Genomic DNA, 21,147 nt, shown 5'->3' on the forward strand with positions numbered 1-21,147 from the left:
GCTTTCTTCATTTTTGAAAACCCCTCATAGTCACATAAAAATGAGCAAATATTTCTATGTAATGTTTAATTGTAGTTATACATCTTATTTGAAAAGCGCTTTTCAGAACACTCAAGGACACTAAAGAACAAGCAGAGCAATAAAGATAAAACAACAAACAATAAAAGTTACAATGAACCGGCAATCACATTATGCACTTCATACTAAATGGGTTTTAAATTTAGACCTGAACCGGTAGAAGGTGTCGTAAGGATTTAGATTTCTATTCTTAATCTAACCTGGAGCCAGTGGAGTTGCTGTATGAGTAACTGAATTTTGAACCACCTGTACCTCTTTGGAGACATTTTTGAGTAAGGCCAAAGACAAGAGTTGTCACCTCTCGCATTGATTACTGAATCAATGCGAGAGGTGACAAGGCTATGGATAAGAATTGATGCACAGTGAGGTAAAAGGGAGGGACAAAGATAAATAATGTTGCATAGATGAAAATAGGCAGAACGGGTGATGTTATTAATGCGAGAGGTAAAAGAAAGAGTTGTATCACCGATGACACCCAGACTCTTAACTTGAGGTGAGGGAGAGACTAATGAACCATCAAGCGAAAGGGAGAAACTGTCAGCTTTGGATAATATAGATTTGTGTCCTAAAAGAAGGATCTCAGTTTTCACTGTTCGATTTAAGAAAGCTGGAAGTGAACCAGGGTTTTATTTCAGATAGGCAGGAGGTAAGGGAAGAGGGTGGGAGTGTTGAACTTGGCTTACATGGAAGATAGAGCTGGGTGTCATCCGCATAACGGTGAAAATGAATGCTGAATTTCCACAAGATATTGCCGGTAGGAACAATGTAAGTAATGAAAAGTAGGGGTCACAGGAGAGAATCCTGGGGCGTGCCGGTTGTGACGGGATGCATGGGAACTAAAAGACTTTAGTTAAATGCATTGAGTGCAGCCAGTAAGATAAGAATGAAACCAGTCAAGGGGTGTGTGAGTGATGCCAATTCAAGGTAATCTTTGGAGAAGGATGGAGTGAGAAATTGTATTGAAGGCCGCACACGGATCCAGAAGAATGAGAATAGATGGTAGACCAGAGTCAGCGGCCATCAGAAGACCCGTGGTAATTTTTATGAGGGTCATTTCTAGGGATGGGTAGGAATTCAGTACTTTTATAGGTACTGACCGAATTCCATTATCAAAAGACATGTAAAGCTGAAGCTGTGTGAGGATGTTGCCACAGCACAGTTTGTTTTGGAGTTTTTATTGTCCCACTCTAGTGACCCCTAGTGGTTTTCTGATGTTGCCCTGCCCTCTTTAATAATGTTTGCTAATCACTGCAATCTGTTGTGTTTTATACACTATCACAATCTTTTTCTAAGAGGAAAAAGGGTTGTTTTTCCTGTTGTAAAGAGCCCAGTTTTCAGCTTTTAGCATGCCACAATAGACACATGCAACTGCTAAGTTTTAGCTTTATTGTTTTTCCTGATAATGTGACGTTCAGTCATTATGCACCACCAAAGTACTGCAGCTTGATGTTTGTATTCTGCCAAAGCTAGTTTTAATATTTTCACCTGCACTCTTTCCATTGTAGCATGCTAAATTCCTCAGCAGGGAAAATAAGGCCAATTGTGTAACCCTGATCTCTGCTCGGTATGACCACATTCTTCTTGGGCTCCTGCCAGAACATCTCTCTTGAGCCTGTCCGCTCCGCTTCCAAGAGAATCACATGCTTGTATCTGGTCTCTTGCACCAAAGGTGGGTTGAGTAATATTGCCTATAATGCACATAGAGATGGGGAGAAAGTTAAACATTAGGGCAAGCTATAGCAGCGAAGAGAAATATGTGACCTCCTGTACATTCCTCTCCCAAATAACGTGCAATCCCCCTCATTCCCTCTGTCTTTTTTCCCTGTTTTTGTCATTGAATTTTTCTTTGTACTTGTTTTTAAGGATTCCGTAAGATGTTTTCTTAAGATCGTGACAACGAACAAGTCGTCTTCAGATGCCTTTGTACATGAGAAGAAACGCTGACCTAGCCGCTCAAACTTAAATAACTTAAACTAGAAATGTATCTGCTAAAGTCTAAATATTTTGAAGGAAAACGAGCAAATGAACCGAAGCTCCACAAAGCCTGTAACCTTGAGAGAGTTTTTCACAGAAAGTGTAAACTCGTCACTCTCACTGCTTGACTCAGATTTTGTCATTTAATTTCAATTCATATTGTAAACCGAACAATATGAGCTTTTGATTGACCAATCTTGGATAATTCTTTACATAAATCTTTAAAAGAAATTACGGACACAAATAAAAAAGTAAATTATTGGAGGAAAATGTCTCTGTCCAGTTGTTCAATGATTGTCCTAGGGGTTGACAATAATTCAATATCAATATATATCGCAATATAAATGTACTAAATCAACGTGATAGGACATTTTCAATATTTCAATATAAATTACAGTCTATGATTACAGAGTTGTCACTGACTGGCGTTCTAGGTTTTATGTAATTTCATGTGTTTATTTTTTAAAGCAAGTATTTCTAAAATGTAATATTTAAGGAGTTTTATAAACATGGCAAAATAATTGTCCCACGTTTGTACAGGCATCTGTTGTGGGCATTCTTTGTAGTCTTTCTGAGGCTTTTATTTTGTTTATATCGATATCGTAATTCTATTGTATCGACCGAAATTAAGAAATATATTGTCATATAAATTTTGTCATATATATATCGTCCAGCCCTAGATTGTCCAAACATGCACAGTGCATGGACATAAAAATACATTTTCTCTTCCTGCTAAATGCTCACTTCAGTTAGAGGGGAAACAGATTCTGTCTGGGCTGTTTTTACAATGCATGTGCAGTGACAGTAAACACATTCAGAAATAACTAACTCAAAGAGACACTAGAAAGCAGGTTGTCCTGGGCTCAAGCAGACATACAGAAGTAGTCCTGCTTCAGTTCTGTGTCTGTAGGCTATGAACTGGTCGAATGACTGGCTATGATGTTAATGATGTTAGCTGCCTGTAACTGTGTTATTAACGATGTTGAGCTGTAAAAACTGGACTTAGTATAGATCCAAACTGCTTAAAAGACCCAGTCTTCCCTGGACATTAGACTTTGGCCTTATTTGTGTACTAATACTGATAAATACTGCTGTCTTTTTAACATTTTCTGTCAGCTTCTTTGCACTTCAGATGACAGTGTTGCTTAATAGCCACAAGGTAGCCTTTTAGAAGATTCACTGCAGGGTGATGTTATCACGGCCATCCGCCAAAAACCTCAGTTAAAGTAAAAAGCAAACACAAACATTTAATAATTGTGGTAGGTGGTAATATTTTCCAACTTGGTCTTGTGAGTCACAGATTGCGGACAACCAAATGCAGAGAAAGTGACATCTCAGACTGTTTCAACTCGTCTTGCAAAGGTTAAAGAGAAGGTTGGCAGCAAAGAATTTCCCCAGGATTTTTTTTAATAATGGAGAGACCGTTAAGAAAGTTGTATTTCACCAAGAAAACTGTAACAAGTCAGACTGATGATGAAAGTGACATTTAAAAAGGCTGACTAATTTTTTGCTACTATTTATAAAGGATGTAAGTTTTTTGCAGTGGTTACACTTCCTGTTTCTGAGCAGTTTTGAGTAATGTTTTGATATTTGATCAGTTTTAATCCATGATGCTGTTAAGGTTCTGTATTTTTTTCATTTAACATGTTTGAAAATTTCTCCTACAAGCACCAAGGTACTTGCAGGAGAAATAGAAATGATTCTTATATAAATATAACTTTAACTCCATACCCTACTACAATACATGTTTACTTTGCAAGTATAATAAAATTATTTTCTTTAAAGCAGCACCGTGTCAGTTCTGACCCAAGTATTAGCTTAATTTAAGATATATTTAACGATTCTTCAGGTCAATATACATCACTTGATGCGTATTGATGCTCTGTGCGGGCTGCCCTTCTCAAAAACTCACCTATGTACCGTATTCTTCGGACTATAAATTATCAAAAAATGCGTCATAAAGGGGAAAAAACATGTCACACCAGACTATTAAGTCACACCAGACTATAAATCGCAGTTATTTAGAAATTTATTTCACACTATCCAAGACTTAAAACTGACATTTAATCTGGTAAGGCAATTTATTCAATTACACAACTGTATCCACAATTAGCTGAATAGTATGGAACATACCTGTGAGTTTGAATGGGCTAAATAAGCAAAACAAGCCACCAACCCAGAAAGTTCTTAACAGCCCGTAACGCTGAAAGTTGTCAAAATGACACTGAAATTAGACCGTGAGCATGGTGGTGCTACGTGCTAAGCTAACAATATGACGTGAATGTTTGATAGCAGCATGCAGCATCAACAAAGGTGTAAACTGCCCAGACAACTGACCTGTAAGCTAGCGCTAGCTGTTATAAGCTTCACAGACAGCCCAGTAACAGGGTTCTGTTGCGGTCTGCGCTCTTCTTTCGAGCTGCACCACGCAATGCATACTGAAACAGCAAAACAACCTACAAACATGTGCTCTGTCTTTGTTGTCTATAAGTTAATGTTTCAGCATATAGTTTTCACAAGGCAAGACCACCTTCTTGTGGCTATAGATGGTAATGTTTACTACTTGGTTCATGTTGGTCATTATGATTTACCATTTAAAATCGATATGTTGCAGATGTTGCAGGATGAGCCAAAGTATGAAAAAACGTTTGACTTGTAGTCCTAAAAATACGGTAACTTGAGATAGTCAGATCTTACGCTGAAAGGGTCATGTGACCCATTCTAGGTTAGTCTGTGCTCAGACTGACTTAACCACAAAACAAAACAGATAGCACAGATAGGAAGTTACAGGTCTAGCCCTAACCCAAGTTACCCCTCCCCCATGACTTTTATTTTAATCAACTGAATTAGATTAAAACTAAATTGATCACAGGTTACTGAAATTTAACTAAATCCCAATTAAATGTAGTCAGAGGACTGGAACTTAATTAAACTATGACAATTAACACTGGTTTAAGCCCTACGTTACTGCAATGGATTTTCTCATACATTTTAAAGCTCAGTTATGGTATCATTGTAATGTCATGGCAACATAAGTGATCTTTTTCCCCACTTTGCACACACAATACATACATTTGCATGCCCAGAGAGCGCCTCCAAGTGACGCTAGGAATGCAGCCTGTGAACTTGTCACCACCTGGTTCCATGCATGCACACACACACACACACAAGCTCTTATGCAGGGAAAAAACTTCCCCCACTGCCGTTCCCCGCTTCATGCCCAAGCAGGCCACCACAGCTCCAGACACAGCTGTTGTTTTCTCAACAGAAAACCTGTTACCTCAGACGCAAAACGACAAGAGTTAGGGTCAGCTCAGAGTTGCCATCTTGTGCTGAAACCCTTGTTTGTCTTACTGACAAATAAATGTATCAGTTGGATACGATTTTACAATCTGAACACTTAACTTCCTTTATAAGTGTTTGCAAGAAATGTTGGGATATCATTTCTCTCTAGCGTAGATTTATCTTGCTTTAAATTGTTTAATTTTAGTATACATTGCTTGGCTTTCTCTTTACTTTTCTTCCCCCCTTGCCAGTTCAAATTTGACTTTATTGGTGTGTTGTTCTGTTCCTTTGTGTTGCATAAAACTTCTCTTCATAGCGCTGTAAGAGGATAAGCGTGGTGCTGTAAAGCTAGCTGCATCTGGATCCACTTAGACGCTGAAAGAAGCCTGAACAGTTTCACCACTGCAGCTCCGCAGTCTCATAGCCGGAGTCTCTGCTCTGTGCATCTGTTGCTGTTTTTACTCAGGCGGGTATTCAGGCAAATGGGTCTTTCCTCAGGCATCTAGATAACAATTCCAAAACATTTAGACTTGGTAGCTCTCTTGTTTTAGTTCTGTGTGTCAGTATTTATCCCAGTGCTGTCTTTCTGTGCGTTAAATCACAGAGTTAAGTCCAGAGTGACAGTGGTGAGTTCAGCAACAACTTTCTCTCTTGTTTGCACTTGCTTTGCTAATCTCTTCAAAAAGAATTCCCCTCCCCTAATGTGTTGTAATCACATTACTTGGAGTCAATTTAAATGGCATTTGTGTGGATTAGGACCATGTTTCCTATATATTTGCACTCAAGTTGCAGCGGTATTGTGACTTGTTCATTTGTCTGGCCTTTCCTCTGCCCTCAAGTAAGGCGCTTTGCACAGCAACTTAATCTTGTTGATGGACAACTACTTGACCTGGGGTTGTCATGAATTTAAAATTTCCAAACTTGATTCCGACATTAAGAAAAATACTCAATGCCATTGTCGATAACGCTGTTTAAAGCACACAGTTACTTCTGGTTAGGAGCAAAAGATTTGAATAACTGTGATATGACAAAAATTAACTTTAACTTTAGTAATTAGGGCTAAACCAATAAATAGGACACAACTCAGGCCTTGTTTATAAAAAAAATCATTTGTCACTTCCCCGTTTGGCTAACAGTAGACAAGATAACACTGGTATATGTTTTAATACCCTTTTATAGAAGTATTTACTTTTGATTCAGTCTTGCAATTTTTATTTTTCTACACTTATGTTTAGAGTGCCGCTGTGTGCCTGCTTTAGCTACAGGCTTTGCTACAGTACACTTTTTTTCTGCTCTGTCAACTTCAGTATACTTCCACAGTAGATTCCAATTACAACTAAACAGAAGAGTAATAGAGTGGGTCCACTGATTTGTTTCATTGGTTCACTATTAGCAGACTAACCTGTCAACTGATGAACTTTTTACTGCGTTGATTTGAACCTCAGCAGAACGGAGCATTACGTGGCACTGAACTCTGCACCTGGGAAGTACATATCAACAGGGAGCTCCGACTGACAAAACTGTCATTGGGCTGTCTGTTTATATGAATCCAACATTCAGACAGATATCGTTAGCTTTTGTCATTCAGGAAATGCGCTGACTTTAATGTTGCAGAAACATTAGTTTGATTGACCTTTCTATGGTGCTTTCAAACATCAGTGTTTTAGCTTTAGCTTGTAGCGATAGCTTAGCATGTAGCATTGTTAAGCATTTCGATATTTTTTTGTCTTGTCCGTCTACCAGATATGCAAAGTTTCTCTGAAAAATGCTTTTCTGCTTGTCGTGTTGACAAAGAAGCTCACATGGGTTTTTCTGGCTGTACTTGACGTTTTGGCAGAGCTTAAACTTCCAGCAGCATATCATTGTTGAGATTAGCGGCAGAGAGGCTGAGGCTCAGTCCGAATACCCTTATAGAGCAAGGACTCTTTAGCCAAAGCAGAAGTGCATCAGCGGTCGCCATGATAAGTCCGAATAGTGCAGTTAGTAAGGAAGGAGGTAGGAAAACCAGCCTGTATGCTCTCTCCCATGGATAATTTTACCTTTACAGCACTAAGAAGGTTAGGGTTCCATTACATCAATTTCTTGATGTAGTGGGGGAAAAAAATGATTTTGAGACTGGGAAGGACTGGGATGGAGGTTCCGCTATAATGGGGCGTCCGCGTTGGTGACCATTACCAGAAGGTAATGTGAATCTTTAACCTTGAACTTAAGTGTCCATTCCTCCATGTGGACTACACTAAGTGGCAAATTATACAGAAATCTAAGTCCCCCAACGTCATCTGCTTGTCTGCATGCCTCAGACACTCTGGCTGCATTCAACAGAGAGCCCAGAGTAAACAGCCACATGTGCAAACACACATGCGCATGGCCAATACGTAGTACCTGCTTCATGGGTGTTTTCCTTTCTTTACGCTTGTTTGCTTTAAATGTTAACTGACACCAAATGAAAGAGCATTAGGAACATTTTTTTGGTAAAAGTTATAGCAACAAAGCACCAGTAGTTTCTCATCAAGGTTTACAGAAATAAATTGTGTATCCAGGAGGAGTGAGAAACAAAGCACCAGCAACCATCTTGTGGGTGGATGCACGTCAGCTAACTGTTAACATATTAGTCCACAGTATAAAACGCAAGCTATTCTGCTATGAGCTCATTTCCAAACAATGTGCTTCGTGCTTCTCCATCTGCAACCTTTTTTCTTCTTGCCTCCATTTTTACAGCCCCTCTTCTCTTGCCCTCATCCTCTCATCCTCCCCAACACTATGTGGCTGCGGTAAGTTAATGGGCCTTCCTTAGTGTTCGAGGAAGCCTGCATTTCTTTATAATTGGTGTTTTGGGGTGGTACATGAAAAGTAGGCAAATGTTTGCCATACCAACACTGCAGTGATGATATAGGGTGGGGGTGGGGGCGTCATGGTTACAAATGATTTGAGGTTCAGCATATCAAGATTGTTAGAAGTCAGACTAATGCTATGTTGAAGGGTTCCTGTGACTGCTGATCTGAAAGATGCATACACAGCCATTATAATGATATCAAGGCTGCTATTGTAGTTGTATTAACTGTTAATGCAGGTTTCCATGCATGTGGAATATTGCATTCACTGTGTTTTTGTTTTATCAGTGAATATCTTTTGAGTCATGGAAAGCGGTTTCCAAACATCACGATTTTAATTGTCATGTTATGTTAGGTCATTACACTGAGTAGTTTTTATGTCCACAGTTATTAGGTATACAGTAAGGCTGGCCGATAAATTGATTTCATCAATTAATTCAAATTTGCAACTCCTAAAGATTTAATTTTGGAAAATATAGATTTTTTTTCTTTTCTTTTGCCAACGCACTCTACTGGGCTTCTATAACACGTTGCACTATATCAGTCCCGAAAGTTGAATATATGTTTAGGAAAATATATTGTTAAAGTACTCTAAAGAGGAAAACTTTTTACCCTAAGATGAGGCCCTTTAATTTATTCATTTACTTATTTGCAAGCACAGTTATTGTGGCTAATATCACGGCATCCTCTGTGAGCATTACCCTAACTTGTAGATCTTCCGAAGGCTGTTGAAATTTCTAAATTTAGCATGTTCCGTGACACAGGTTGAAAGCTAGAAATGTTAAAACGGAGCAACTTACTTAGCCTTCTTTTTATCCTGTTTCATGCTAGAGGCTTAACAGCTTGTACAAAATGGATTCCTTTTGCATAGCTTCAAGCAGTTCTGTGTTCCCTATGACTTTTTTTCTTTTCCGACAACTCAAATACTCAACACGGTTGACTTTGAGTCTTCTTTCCTTTGTAACAACATCCACACTGAAAAGTGTAATTGGCAGCAGGACTTGGTAGCACTTTAGGTGTAAAGCCTTCACTGATCGAAAAAAGATACAATGTTTGAGTTTCCAAAAGCCAGTCAGGGCCAATGCGGTACCGCGCACGTGACGTCACCGTCTCAAGAGCAACGCCCCTTTTGCCGCTTAGGTAGGGCATACAGGAGAGAACGCACGGATAACAGATATGACCGACTTTACAGCCGTTAAACTTTCCCAAGACGATGTCCCAGACACACGGATTATTGGTCGCACTGTCGAAGAACACACCAACCTTCAGCTCAAATGATGGCTTGAGGTTCGAGGGCTTAAAAAGACTGGAAAACTGGCCGAGTTGATGAACGGTAAGCTTTGTTTTTTTTTCCTGCGCGGCGATCATGGCAGCGTCGGCCGTTTTTTTTTTTTTGTTGTTGTTTGCAATCACCGTCCAGGAATGGGTATATGTTTAATGTTTGTCTCATTTGAAATGTTTTTGAGTAAGCCTTGGTAGCAGGCTATCATGTTAGCGCCTGCTACCATGATAGCCTATATGCTGTCATGGTAGCAGGCGCTACTTTATTAACATGTCGGCCACCAAAATACTCTTACCTTGACTTGATGTCGCTGGAATTGGGTCAGGATGTTCTTCGGTTGTGCCCTTTCCTCCGACAAAATGCTTGCTACATATGTACTTGAATTTGGTAACTTTTTCCGGGTTGATCTATTGTGTAGGCCGACCGCCCCGGTCCCAGCGTACACATTTCTCCTTGGCAGTCTTGAAGAAAACATCCTTCATATGCGACCGATCAGCGTAACTCGAGTCGCTGTTGCACGTTCCATAGCAACAATGTTTAAAAACCATGGTCTTAGATTTGGAAAAAACAGTCGTTTACCGAGTAAAACCTAGGCTAACGCACGTCTCTTACAGCGAAACGACGGCGGAGTTTGCCCCACTGCGTACCACGTGATGTGACGTCATCGTGACGTGTTTCTAAAAATAGCTCGCGCGCGGTACCGCATTAACAGAACTGAATTGAATTGAATTGAACTCAGTGAAACCTATTTGTCCCAGAGGGGCAGTTTAAGGGCACAATGAAGCCTAACCTCAGCTTCATTGATGTAAATTGGTAAGGTAAAATAATCAAAATGTAGGAAATCTTAATGCAAAGTTCATGTATGTACATTAAGGTTGCTGGGGCATGTCCTTGCTGATCCATTTAAGCTGACATAACCAAGAGTTTGTCACTCTCCACCTTCTGATTTTACCCTCCCTTGCATTGTGTTTATGTATTAGAGTCCAGTACTGAAGCTGTATCATTCCTCTGGCTTGTTAGATCAAATATGCTAAAGTATAGTTTCTGTTTCAAGTCATTTCTTACTAAAGATTTCTACAATAAAAGACCACTTTTACAGGGAAAGATCTTGGAGAACAGCAACAGTGTAAGGTTAATTCTATACAGTATGTTCACCCGCTGCATACTTAAAGACATGAAGTAGTGAATACATCCTGTCTGTAACGCCCATAGGAATCTTTTTTTTTTAATAAAACGTTTTACAAGACACTTTGTTTTACTAAATAAGAGCTGATTGCTCAAGATACTGTGGGTCGTTGTCTTAGACTTGATTTATGCTGCAAGTAGCAGCATTTAACTGTGCTGCTTAAAACTTCTTTGCCATTTGATGTGTAGGTACAGGGGAACTTGCTTGGCAAGAACTCCTTTGAACTCTCCTATTTTGAATGAAACGTGCGCATGCGGTCCGCGCCAAGTTTCAAAAACTTGAAGGTGCATGATTTGTTTGCCGACAGTGCGTGGGGCCTGCACACAGGGACGGAGATGCCAAGATTGTGTGCCATCTCTGTGCACCCTCAGGCCCTGTTTAACGCACGAGTATAAACCTAGCTTTACTTGGCCCACAAGGTAAATAAATGCTAAATAAACTGAAAAGTAAATTTATAAAATGCTAAGCTAAAGATTGCTACAGAGGCATGTACAGGACAGTGGCAGAGCTAGTGACAGTTTTTCTGGCTGATGTCGCAAACTCTTTCGAGCCTATACCAATACTGATTCGAAATTCTATGGAGTACACCGTTTTAGACACAAAAGCAGGATTTCAATTTGTCAAAATAATGAATGGGACATCTAGGCAGCACTAAAAGACATCCATGTATATAGTTTATTCGCCAGAAAAGTCGATTTTACTCTTTAAATCCAATGTACTGCTTCAGTACGCCAGTTTCCTTAACCATAGGACGTTTGCAGCTAAACTGCTCACAGCAATTGCTTTCAGTCATATTTTCACATATTTAGTGATCCCTCGATGGAACAAACAGTGAAACAAAAACTTTACACAGCATAAGTAATTTAAAAAAAAAAATCATACTGCATGGAATTCCTTAAACATCAATTCGTTTATCATTAAACAGATCCCAATTTAACCATTTTCCCCCTAATAGCAGTAAGGAATACAATTGCCCATCCCAAGAGGAAATGCTTATTAAAGAGGCAGAGCTCTAGTAGTATGTAATTATGTACACAATACTAGTATCAAAAATTATGTGCTTATTGTTATATGGTTTAACATGTAGATTTTTGTTCACTAGACCTATTGTCTCCCCAGTAATGCAATCCAACATATAGTGATACATATAGTACAATAACATTTGAGTTCTCATTTGGATGTATTCCGATTATATTTCATTCTCTTTATAAAATGAAAACAATGGGGTGGGGGGGGGCATGACTCAGTTCGGGTCTTTTTCGGGTATGTGTGAAGTACAGGAAAAACATTAATGTAGTTACAGTTTCAGTCGAGAGCTTTAGTTATGGTCCAGTAGTGGTCCAGTCCTGTTTCCAGAAATGATTCCTTAACCTGTAAACATTTGAGAGTGGAGAAATGGGGAAAAAACCCTGATGAGGACAGAGAATAGTAGAAAGACATGGAGGGGGGAAGGGGTTGAAAATGGGAGGAGGAGCATTTTTAGTCTCTTGTTTGACTTCAAAAGAGGGAGAATGGAAATGGTTAAAAGAAATAATGCAGAGTTTAATACTATTTGGGTGATTAGAATTAGACGTTTGCAGCTTTTACCCTAAAAAGCTGAAATGAAGTTTGGTTCCTCAGTGCCTGGTGAGGTGTTGGTAATCTTCTGGAAAAGTGTGTTTGTGTGTGGTAGCGGTCTCTCCTTCCCACTTTTGGAGGTGGGAGGGCCCAGCTGATGTCATTGACTGGAGCAGGCAGAGCTTGAAAGAGGCCCTTTGTTGGCTGCTGTAGCACGAGTGGTCCCTGTGGCTCAGATACACGCTCACACAGGGGACAGGACCGAGGCATGGCTACGCTCAAACTGCTCTAATGCCCACTCAACTTACACCTCTACAAGCCTACCAGCACTCGGGAATCTTACCTGCTTCTCTGGATTTCTGTTTCCTCTCCTAAAAGTGGAGGGAGCCAAAAGTCTTGAAGTCAACGGGGAGGGGGAAAAAAATGGAGACACTCAGAAGGAAAAGTTGGTAGGCTTTGCCGGAAAGCTGCTGTTTTGGTTTTCAAAAGGAAAGGGAAGACGAGAAGGAAATACAGCGGCTGGAACGACCCGACGAAAGCAAAACTTTTCACATTTGAGCTTGATCTTTCCTTTTTTTGGGACAAATGTAGAGAGAAACTTTTGAGTGACATCGGATTCGATCAAGCGGCTATAATTTCAGCAGGAAGGTGGGGGAAAAAAAGCAGATGAAAATGTTGGAGATATGCCTGAAATTGGTGGGGTGTAAATCTAAGAAAGGCCTCTCGTCATCCTCCAGCTGTTACTTGGAAGGTAAGGATACTTAATGGCGACTGTGGCATTGTCTTTAGGCTCGGGCCTATGTTTTACAGTCTACTTTGCAACCATAGAAAAACAGATAAAAAGGAAATAGACATGGCAAAAAGGAGGATAAACGTCAGGGCTAATGAGTAAAGATAAAGTTGAGGTTTTGCGACGATAAGCCTTAACAGTAACTTTTGAGCTGTGGAAACTAAAAAATGGGGAGGGTAAGCAGAGCGTAAGCTCAGGGACGGGTGAAGGAGGCCAGACACTCTGGCTGGCTGCAGAGGAAAAAAAGTGGGAAAAAAAGACAGCGAAAAGAATACAAGGAAATCTGACTCCTGGCCATGTCCCACTTAACTCTTGTTTGGGGGAGTCTAATCTCTGTCTGTACTTTTCACTTCATTTCTGTGCTTTACTACTTCGTTAGCTTTTCACTGTGCCAATACATATTTAGAAGAACATTGATTTTAGTGTTGTTTAGTTAAAGTGCATACAATTATCATTACAATGCAGTAGATAGGGACTGTCTTATATAATATAGGAGGAACTACAGATCTCAATATGTTCCACTTTAAATACAATCTTGAAGCAGGATTATTCATTTTTTGCTCATTTCTGTTTGCCGTTTTTATTGTTTGTAGCCAGTGTCTATACTTAAAGCAAGGTAGTAGATTATAAAAATAATTTATTTTGCAACCCACATTTTTTCCTTTTAAGCTGTTCCCTGCTCTTCTTTGTTGAGCTTGGTTATTCTTTTCTTCTTGTAATCCAGTATGTCAAGTGGTTAAAACCAAATCTCATTCTTCATTTTAGGTCATTTCATGTTAAATAGCAGCGATACAAAAAAGCAAAAAAAAAAAAAATCCCTGAACTTATTACAGTTCAGTTAGAATTTCTATTATTTTTATCTGGTAAATATTTTTTATTATAATTTATTTTTTAGCTTGTTTAAAGTCAGAACTTTACATCCACTTTAGGTTACTGTGCCTTTCAAACTATTTGGAAAAATCCCGATGATGATGTTTTGGCTTTGTAAGCTTTTTATAAGTTTATTTGCAGCAGTTGAACAAGATCGAGGCACACCTATGGGTGTAACACAACACCTCAAAACTATTGGTTCTTTGTGTGTCACTGGTAAAAAAAAAAAGAAAAAGAAAATGAGAATAAATCCGGCAGGACATCAAGAAGATTCTTGTGGGGCTCCACAAGTCTGCTTAATCCATGGGTACAATTTTCCACATGCCTGAAGGTGCTATGTTCATCTGCTCAAACTATTAGCAAGTATAGAAGCCATGAGAATGTCTAACCATCATACAGATTCAGTAAATGAGGCTTGTTCGGTATCCTAGGCTTGAACATACTCTGGAGCCAACTGTGTAAATCAAACCCAGAATAAATGCAAAAGGCCTTCTGAAGAAGCTGGTTAAAGCTGGTAAGAGTGTTGCTATCCACACTGAGTGGACTTTTAGCCCATGTAGGTACAGGGCTTGTTTTAGAAAGGAAACATTACTCCAAAAGTAACAAAAAGTCAGATTATAAGTTGCTAATCCACTTGGGGACAAAGACCTAACGTTTGGCTAGATGTCCTGTGGTTTAATAAATATAAAATTTATGTTTTTGGAGTTTTTCTGCGTTCTGTTTACCTCGAAAGTCGGAACTAGGAGCTGGGAATAGCCTAACACCCAAGTGAACAGTGTTCCAGTTAACACAGTCGGAGAAGTTGGGATAATGAAAACAAAACAGAAGTTTCGAATGGCAATATGGCGACCGACAGGAAACCTGTTTTGTACATAGTAGCTCCTGTAAACGTAGTCTAAAGCTGCACTTTCCACATGCAGTCACCACTTTTAATTTGTTTGGTTCAGAGTTGCAACTGCTACATGTAGCATTGATTTTAGATGCACTCTTAAGGTGCGTTCACATTGAGCACGAATGTGTCAGGTCAAGCGACAGGTATACAAGATAACGCTATGCACAGTAGGCACACAGGAGTGATGTGTCACTACGCAAAGGCAATTCTAATGACTCAAAATTTGCTGTATTGACGATTGAAGCGATGCCAGAGTGGCACGAAACCTGTGATGGATGCAAAGCGGCAGATGTTGGAGTTGAAAAAGCTGAACTTTTGTGTCTTGTGCCGCAACAACAAATCAGGAACTAGATGTAGTTGTGTCGTGGGGTGAAGGAAGAAAGAAGCAAGCCTGGAGAAGAGTGAGTGGGGAGGCTGGAGTGGCAGGGAAGTGAAAGCGTCACTAAATAGCGCCATTACCCTTGTACTGCTTACTTTTGATCATGCGAGGAGGTGCCATATTGGAGCCGACAATCGGCCTTAAACAATTCTCCAACTTTCCAAGGGGAAAATCCAACTTTAGAGGCCATTTCTTTTCATTCTTCCGATTGGAAGGCAGGATTTCTGTGTTGCGACTGCAACTGGAACGCAGCAATAATCAACATTACATTTGGAGGGAAAAAACGGGGCATGGTTCAGATAAGATAAAATGGACTTTATTGATTTCACAGTGGAGAAATTCACATGTCACATTCTTCTAATCAAAGGTTCAGGGTTGGTAGTATCTTGTTTTGGAGTCTTTGCTGTTGGAGGGACTGGTGTACTTCACAAGGAGGTAAGAACGTCCTGTGGAAAAATTTAAGCAATATTTTTAAGAGCTGGTCCACACTTTTAGACGGAAAATTAAAACTTGGGCACAAATGAGTGTCTCAAGTGGTCTGTGACCCTAAGCATACCACCAAGTGTCTTACAAAGTTCCCCAAGGATAACAAAGATGACATTTTGGTGGCGGTCATCACAAATGGCAGTTCTCGATGTCGTAGAAGGTTTATGGGCAGGGATGATTAGGCATCTCGGAGTAAGGGGGCCTACAAACGCGACTTGGTTTACACCAGTTTTGTCAGGAAAAATGGGACAATTCCAACTATTGGATGGATACCCAAAATGTTTCAGCCAAGTCGCACAGCTTTTAAGACAGTTCTACCAAATGAAAAAGAAACTGACTGGAAATGTCTTAATTTGAACAAAAAAATCTTATTCCTCACACATTTATCCAATACAAATACTTTTGGTAAGTCTAACTTAAAACTGGAAATGTTTATTCTGATTTATTATATGTGAGCAAAATGGACCACCAGGTCAGCTGCTGAGATGTTGTTTGATCTTAAAGTTAAAGTTTTAGATGATCTTTTCCCCCGTATTCTCTCGTCTCGCTCTTACTGCAGTGCAGTCGTCGCTCTGAAGTCTTTACAAGCCTCACACTCGTTTAATCATTTTGACGGTCAGCTCAGAAATGGAGCCAATTCTTGCTGTAATTTCTTCCTCGCAATTACATAGAGCTTTAGTCTGATCAAGAACTGTTCTCATTCATTTTCTTTCTCGGTTATTCAGCGCGTTTTATTTCTTTACTTGATTTTTCTTTTTCATGTGTGTTTTATTTGGGCCAGACCTACAGTATTTTAGGCCTTTCTAGTACATATGTGTGTGTGGCCATTACTGCTTACATTTAATAACCTAGCTAAGATTTTAGTACTATAGTCATCCTTAATCTCAGATTTACATCTTTTTGCTAGTTCCTTTTTTCTATGACGCACCATCGATGTCCTCATCCATTTGTCATTTTATTATACTTATTTAAACGCCACTCTGAGAATTAAAAATGTCATTCTATTTATTGAAAATGATCTGTATTTAAAGAATTGGACCTAGCTCTCATATTTGGAGACATTAATTATACTTTAATGCCTTTAATTAGAATTTTCACACCTTTTATTAGTTTTTCAGTCGTTGTCAGTCCTTCAGCACTCACCAACACCCAATCAATAGACTTTAGACTCTGAAACAATATGTGGTGTGTTTCTAGGAGCAAAATGGCATGATGTTATCTAAGAACAAGCCCTTAGTGGATCTGGCCTGTTGAGCCAAACTCTGCCCACTTGCCTTTCAAAACAAGGATTCCTGTGACTTGTCAACAATGTCATGTGATGAACTATTTGGCTCTTCACTTTCCTAGCGTTATATTAGATTCAGTGCAGCGTTTCACAGTGCCTGCTTATTAGGGCAATGTTATCTCCTTAGGTAAGCTACATTTAGAAGTAAACATTTAACGTTATAGTAGGTTCTACGAGCTGTATCCTTGTCTGCTTATTGAATCATATCAAACTATAATCCTTTTCATCTCGGTTTAGTCCTTTTCACCAAACATGTTGCTTTCACACTATTCTCAGTCAGCCTCCTGCTTTAAGTTACAGAGGCTAATACCAAATGTTGCAATAAGAGTGTTGACCAAGAACTTTAACATATTGAGCGTCAGAAACGAATTAGAAGATTAAAAAAGGGGGCAGTTGTTGTACATTAAGATACCTAATTGAACTAGATTCGGACAATCACTAAAAAGACACGTGTAATATTCTGAAGCAGTTTGCCCATAAATACTGTACTTTTACAATTAAAATTTAGTTTTTTTTAGACAGAAACATATCTATCTGGCTATAATTTATACATTTAGGAAGCAGCTTTAAGGTTACCTTCAGTTTTTCTTTATATCACTCCATGGAGTTTTGGTTGACTACCATTATGTAGTGTTGTGGCTGTTCTTTTTAGCCTAATCTGGAATATATCCCTCTGAAGTCATACTGTAGAGTTCGGTGCGTTTCAGATCAGAGATGTCTGATCTCTTCACCCCCCCCCCCCCCCCCCCCCCCAACCCGGAGGAGGCACTCTACCCTTTTCCAGCTCAAGACCGTAATTTTCCGTTTTTTTCTTCTTTTTTTTAACTGGTATTTGCAAAATTAGTTATTATAGTCATACGTTATTGAACACGTGAAGAAAACAATTTATCGAAATTCATGGATGTGTTAATTTTCAATCATGATGGTCTTAAAAAGTCTAAAGTTAAGTTATTGCAGAACCTCACTGTAGAAACTCTTAAACTACCCTGTCTGTCGTGGTTCATGTTGACAACGAACACCAGTTTAGTGAGGTGTTTATTTTCTACACCCTATTTATTTATTTTTTTTTTGCCTCTTTCTTAAAAGAAGAGCCTTTTTCTTGCATTTTAACATTTATTCTTGAACGTTGCCACCCTAAAATTACTGTAATTGACACCGATAATACAGATTTTGAGCTCAGGTAAATTCCCTGGGAGGTTAAAGCTCATCCACTTTGCAGATATCCTGAAAGCCCTTTTGTGGAGTCTTATTCTCATGGTCTGATGTGAGTTTATTGTCTACATGTAGATCCTACAGTTAATAAAAGTGAGTAAGGACAATTCAGGAAATTACATGTTGCAGAAGCATTAAAGATGGCAAGATCAGGTTTAATCCCACAGAAGCGTCTCAGCTGGGGATTTTCTTGGAAGCCGTCGCTGAACACCACTGGGAAGCTGATGTAGAGAAGAAAAGATTAAAGAGCACAATAGAGGAGTGTCTTCTTGGCATTGTCCCAGAAAGTTTGCGAGGTCAAAGCTTACACAAGTCTACATCATTTTCCAGCTGTCATTTTGCACTGAATTCTTTGTGTATTTGTTTGTAAAATGTTTTGACCGGCCCGTTTCTTTGTCTTGTGTATTTTTGTAGAAGCTCTACAGAGACCGGACTTTGAGGGTCAGGGTCTGTCTGAAGCAGCTCGCTGGAACTCCAAAGAGAGCCTGTTGGCAGGACCCAGTGAGAATGACCCCAACTTGTTTGTTGCGCTCTATGATTTCGTAGCAAGTGGCGACAACACACTGAGCATTACTAAAGGTGAGAAGCGACTTTCTTTTATTTGTTATTAAATTTTAATTGCAGACCGGAGAGATTAGTAAGACAAAATTTGGTGAAAAGTGTTTCCAAGTTTGGATTGGTATGGAAAAATATTTGTATTTTCATCCTTGATTTCCCATCCCATTATTTAAATGTTTCCTTGGATCTTTCATTTGTCCTTTCTTCCCTGTGTCCCACATTGTATCCTTCCTTCCTCCTTTCATTTGTATTCTTCATTTCTTGCCCCTCTCATCATCTTTTTTCCCTACACTGCAAAAAGAGAACTAAAAATAAGTAACATTTTCTTGAAATGAATGTATTTGTCCTAGATTTGAGTAGGTAAATAAGATTATTTGCCAATGGAATGAGTATTTTTACCCCTAAAATGAGATAATTAGATATACTGAATTGTTCCTATTTTAAGTGCAAAAATCTTATTCCATTGGCAAATAGTCCTATTTATTTGCTATAATCAAGGAAAAATACTTTAATTTCAAGATTTTTTTATTTTATTTTTAGGTCTATTTTTGCAGTGTACCTTCTATCATTCTTTTGTTTTCTGTTTCTTTCTTTCTTTTTCTTTCTGATTCTCTGCCTCCTACCTTCCTTGGACTTCCTTTGAATTTCACTTTGGTTCCACTTTACTCTAAAGGAAGACATTTTAAATATAAAAAGGTATGTGTATATCACGTTCACTCTGACTGAGAAGTGTTCATCAGATTTGAAGGAATGGGAAAAGAAACGGACTCTGTGGCGACTGGCTTTTGTACAAAGTGCTCTGTAGAGGCGACCTGGAGGTAAAAGTCTGAACAGTTTGTGTCCAGGATTTGTGGGGTCTGCAGAGATAATCTTTTCACAAACCTGTCTAAGTATAATGGCCATGTAGAAGATGACCAGGAGCTCCTGCGGAAGGCTGCACTGTACACAGGAAGTATACTGCAAAAACAGAACTAAAAATAAGTAAAATGTTCTTAAAATGAGTGCATTTATCCTTGATTTGAGCAGGTAAATAAGATGATCTGCCAATAGAATAAGATTTTTGCACTTAAAATAGGAACAACTCATCTCCATCATCTTATTTACCTGCTGAAATCTAGGGCAAATACACTAATTGTAAGAACATTTTACTTATTTTTAGATCAGTTTTTCTACTTCTGAACAGTGTCTTTGTGGGACCACCAGGTAAGGTCTGGAGAAAGGGTGGTTCCTAGAAACCAGAAGAGATCCACAGCAGACACTGTTGTTGAGGATGGTGAGGGCGGGCAGTGTGGGGGAGAGTTCTCTAAAAATCCACCATCATCACCACTGTCTTGACCTGGTAAAGCTCCAGGTGGTTCTCACCGGCGAGTTGAAATCCTGGCGTACATCCCTGGGTGGTCGGGGTGGTGCAAGTTGAAGTTTGGTCCCATCATCTGCCAATCTGTTTGCCCGGCTTCAACGCCAGTCAACGCTCAAAGGATTTCATAACCACAGACATCCAGGCTGCAGGCCTGTCATCATTCAACCCTGTGATGACGGTGCGTTTCTTGAAGACCCAGGTGATGAAGCTGGAGGGAACCTCTCACAGCTTCATTGGGTTGTTGAAGAGCTGAGTGAAAATGGGAGCCAGTTGGTCTGGCCTGACACACTTTTTAGAATGAATGAATGTAAAAGACGGTAAATTCTGGAAAACCGATTCCCGGAAAGTCTTGTTTTACAAGAGAGATGTGTAGAAACCCTGGTTTTGGTAGTTCAGATAGCATTTGACTGTTTAAAGATGGCAAACAGGTCTGTAAGGTTGTGACTCCAGCTGGGAATCTCCTTGTTCGTGTCCCCCTCTCCTACCCCCTTTGTCCTCAGCTCACTTCCTGACAGTCTTCTGACATATGGACTTTTTTTTTTTTTTTTTTTTCCACTCAACAGTAACACAATGCTGCAGATGATTCACGCAGACAAATGGAGGAAGGAAGGAGGGAATGTAGTCACTTGAGTAAACAAGAAAATGTCTAGCACAACATAACTTTAAGGGGACTGTTGCATTGGGATGTTTTTTTTTTTTTTGGCCAGTAAGGCTGATAACGGAATCAATTAAGCTCGATAATGACACGCTGATGCTGATTTAGCAAAAAAAAAAAAAACATGTCTTCAGATGACATCGTCTCATCCCACTCTTTCTTATTGAATAGGGGAGAAGTTGCGTGTTCTGGGTTACAACCACAACGGCGAGTGGTGCGAGGCACAGACCAAGAATGGCCAGGGTTGGGTGCCGTCCAACTACATCACTCCAGTCAACAGCCTGGAGAAGCACAGCTGGTACCATGGCCCCGTGTCACGCAACGCCGCCGAGTACCTGCTTAGCTCGGGTATCAACGGGAGCTTCCTGGTCCGGGAGAGCGAGAGCAGCCCTGGACAGAGGTCCATTTCCCTGCGCTATGAGGGCAGAGTCTACCATTACAGGATCAACACTGCATCAGATGGCAAG

At 39.6% G+C, this 21,147-nt stretch overlaps 1 protein-coding gene across 2 annotated transcripts in view; it reads left to right on the forward strand.

Annotated features, from left to right (window-relative positions):
* abl1 (c-abl oncogene 1, non-receptor tyrosine kinase) overlaps window positions 1-21,147 on the forward strand; it is a 44,418-nt gene that overhangs the window by 12,592 nt on the left and 10,679 nt on the right. Inside the window, exons 1-3 of one of the 2 annotated variants that reach the window (XM_012869191.3) lie at window positions 12,316-12,944; window positions 18,522-18,686; window positions 20,852-21,147. In XM_012869191.3, coding sequence (XP_012724645.2) covers window positions 12,860-12,944; window positions 18,522-18,686; window positions 20,852-21,147 — 546 coding nt within the window. In that variant the 5' untranslated portion in view covers window positions 12,316-12,859. Of the gene's footprint in view, window positions 1-12,315; window positions 12,945-18,521; window positions 18,687-20,851 lie in introns of those variants that run through there. The other variant, XM_012869190.3, reaches the window with a different exon arrangement.

The sequence above is a fragment of the Fundulus heteroclitus genome, chromosome 8 (genome assembly GCF_011125445.2).
Source record: "Fundulus heteroclitus isolate FHET01 chromosome 8, MU-UCD_Fhet_4.1, whole genome shotgun sequence".
Taxonomy (NCBI): domain Eukaryota; kingdom Metazoa; phylum Chordata; class Actinopteri; order Cyprinodontiformes; family Fundulidae; genus Fundulus; species Fundulus heteroclitus.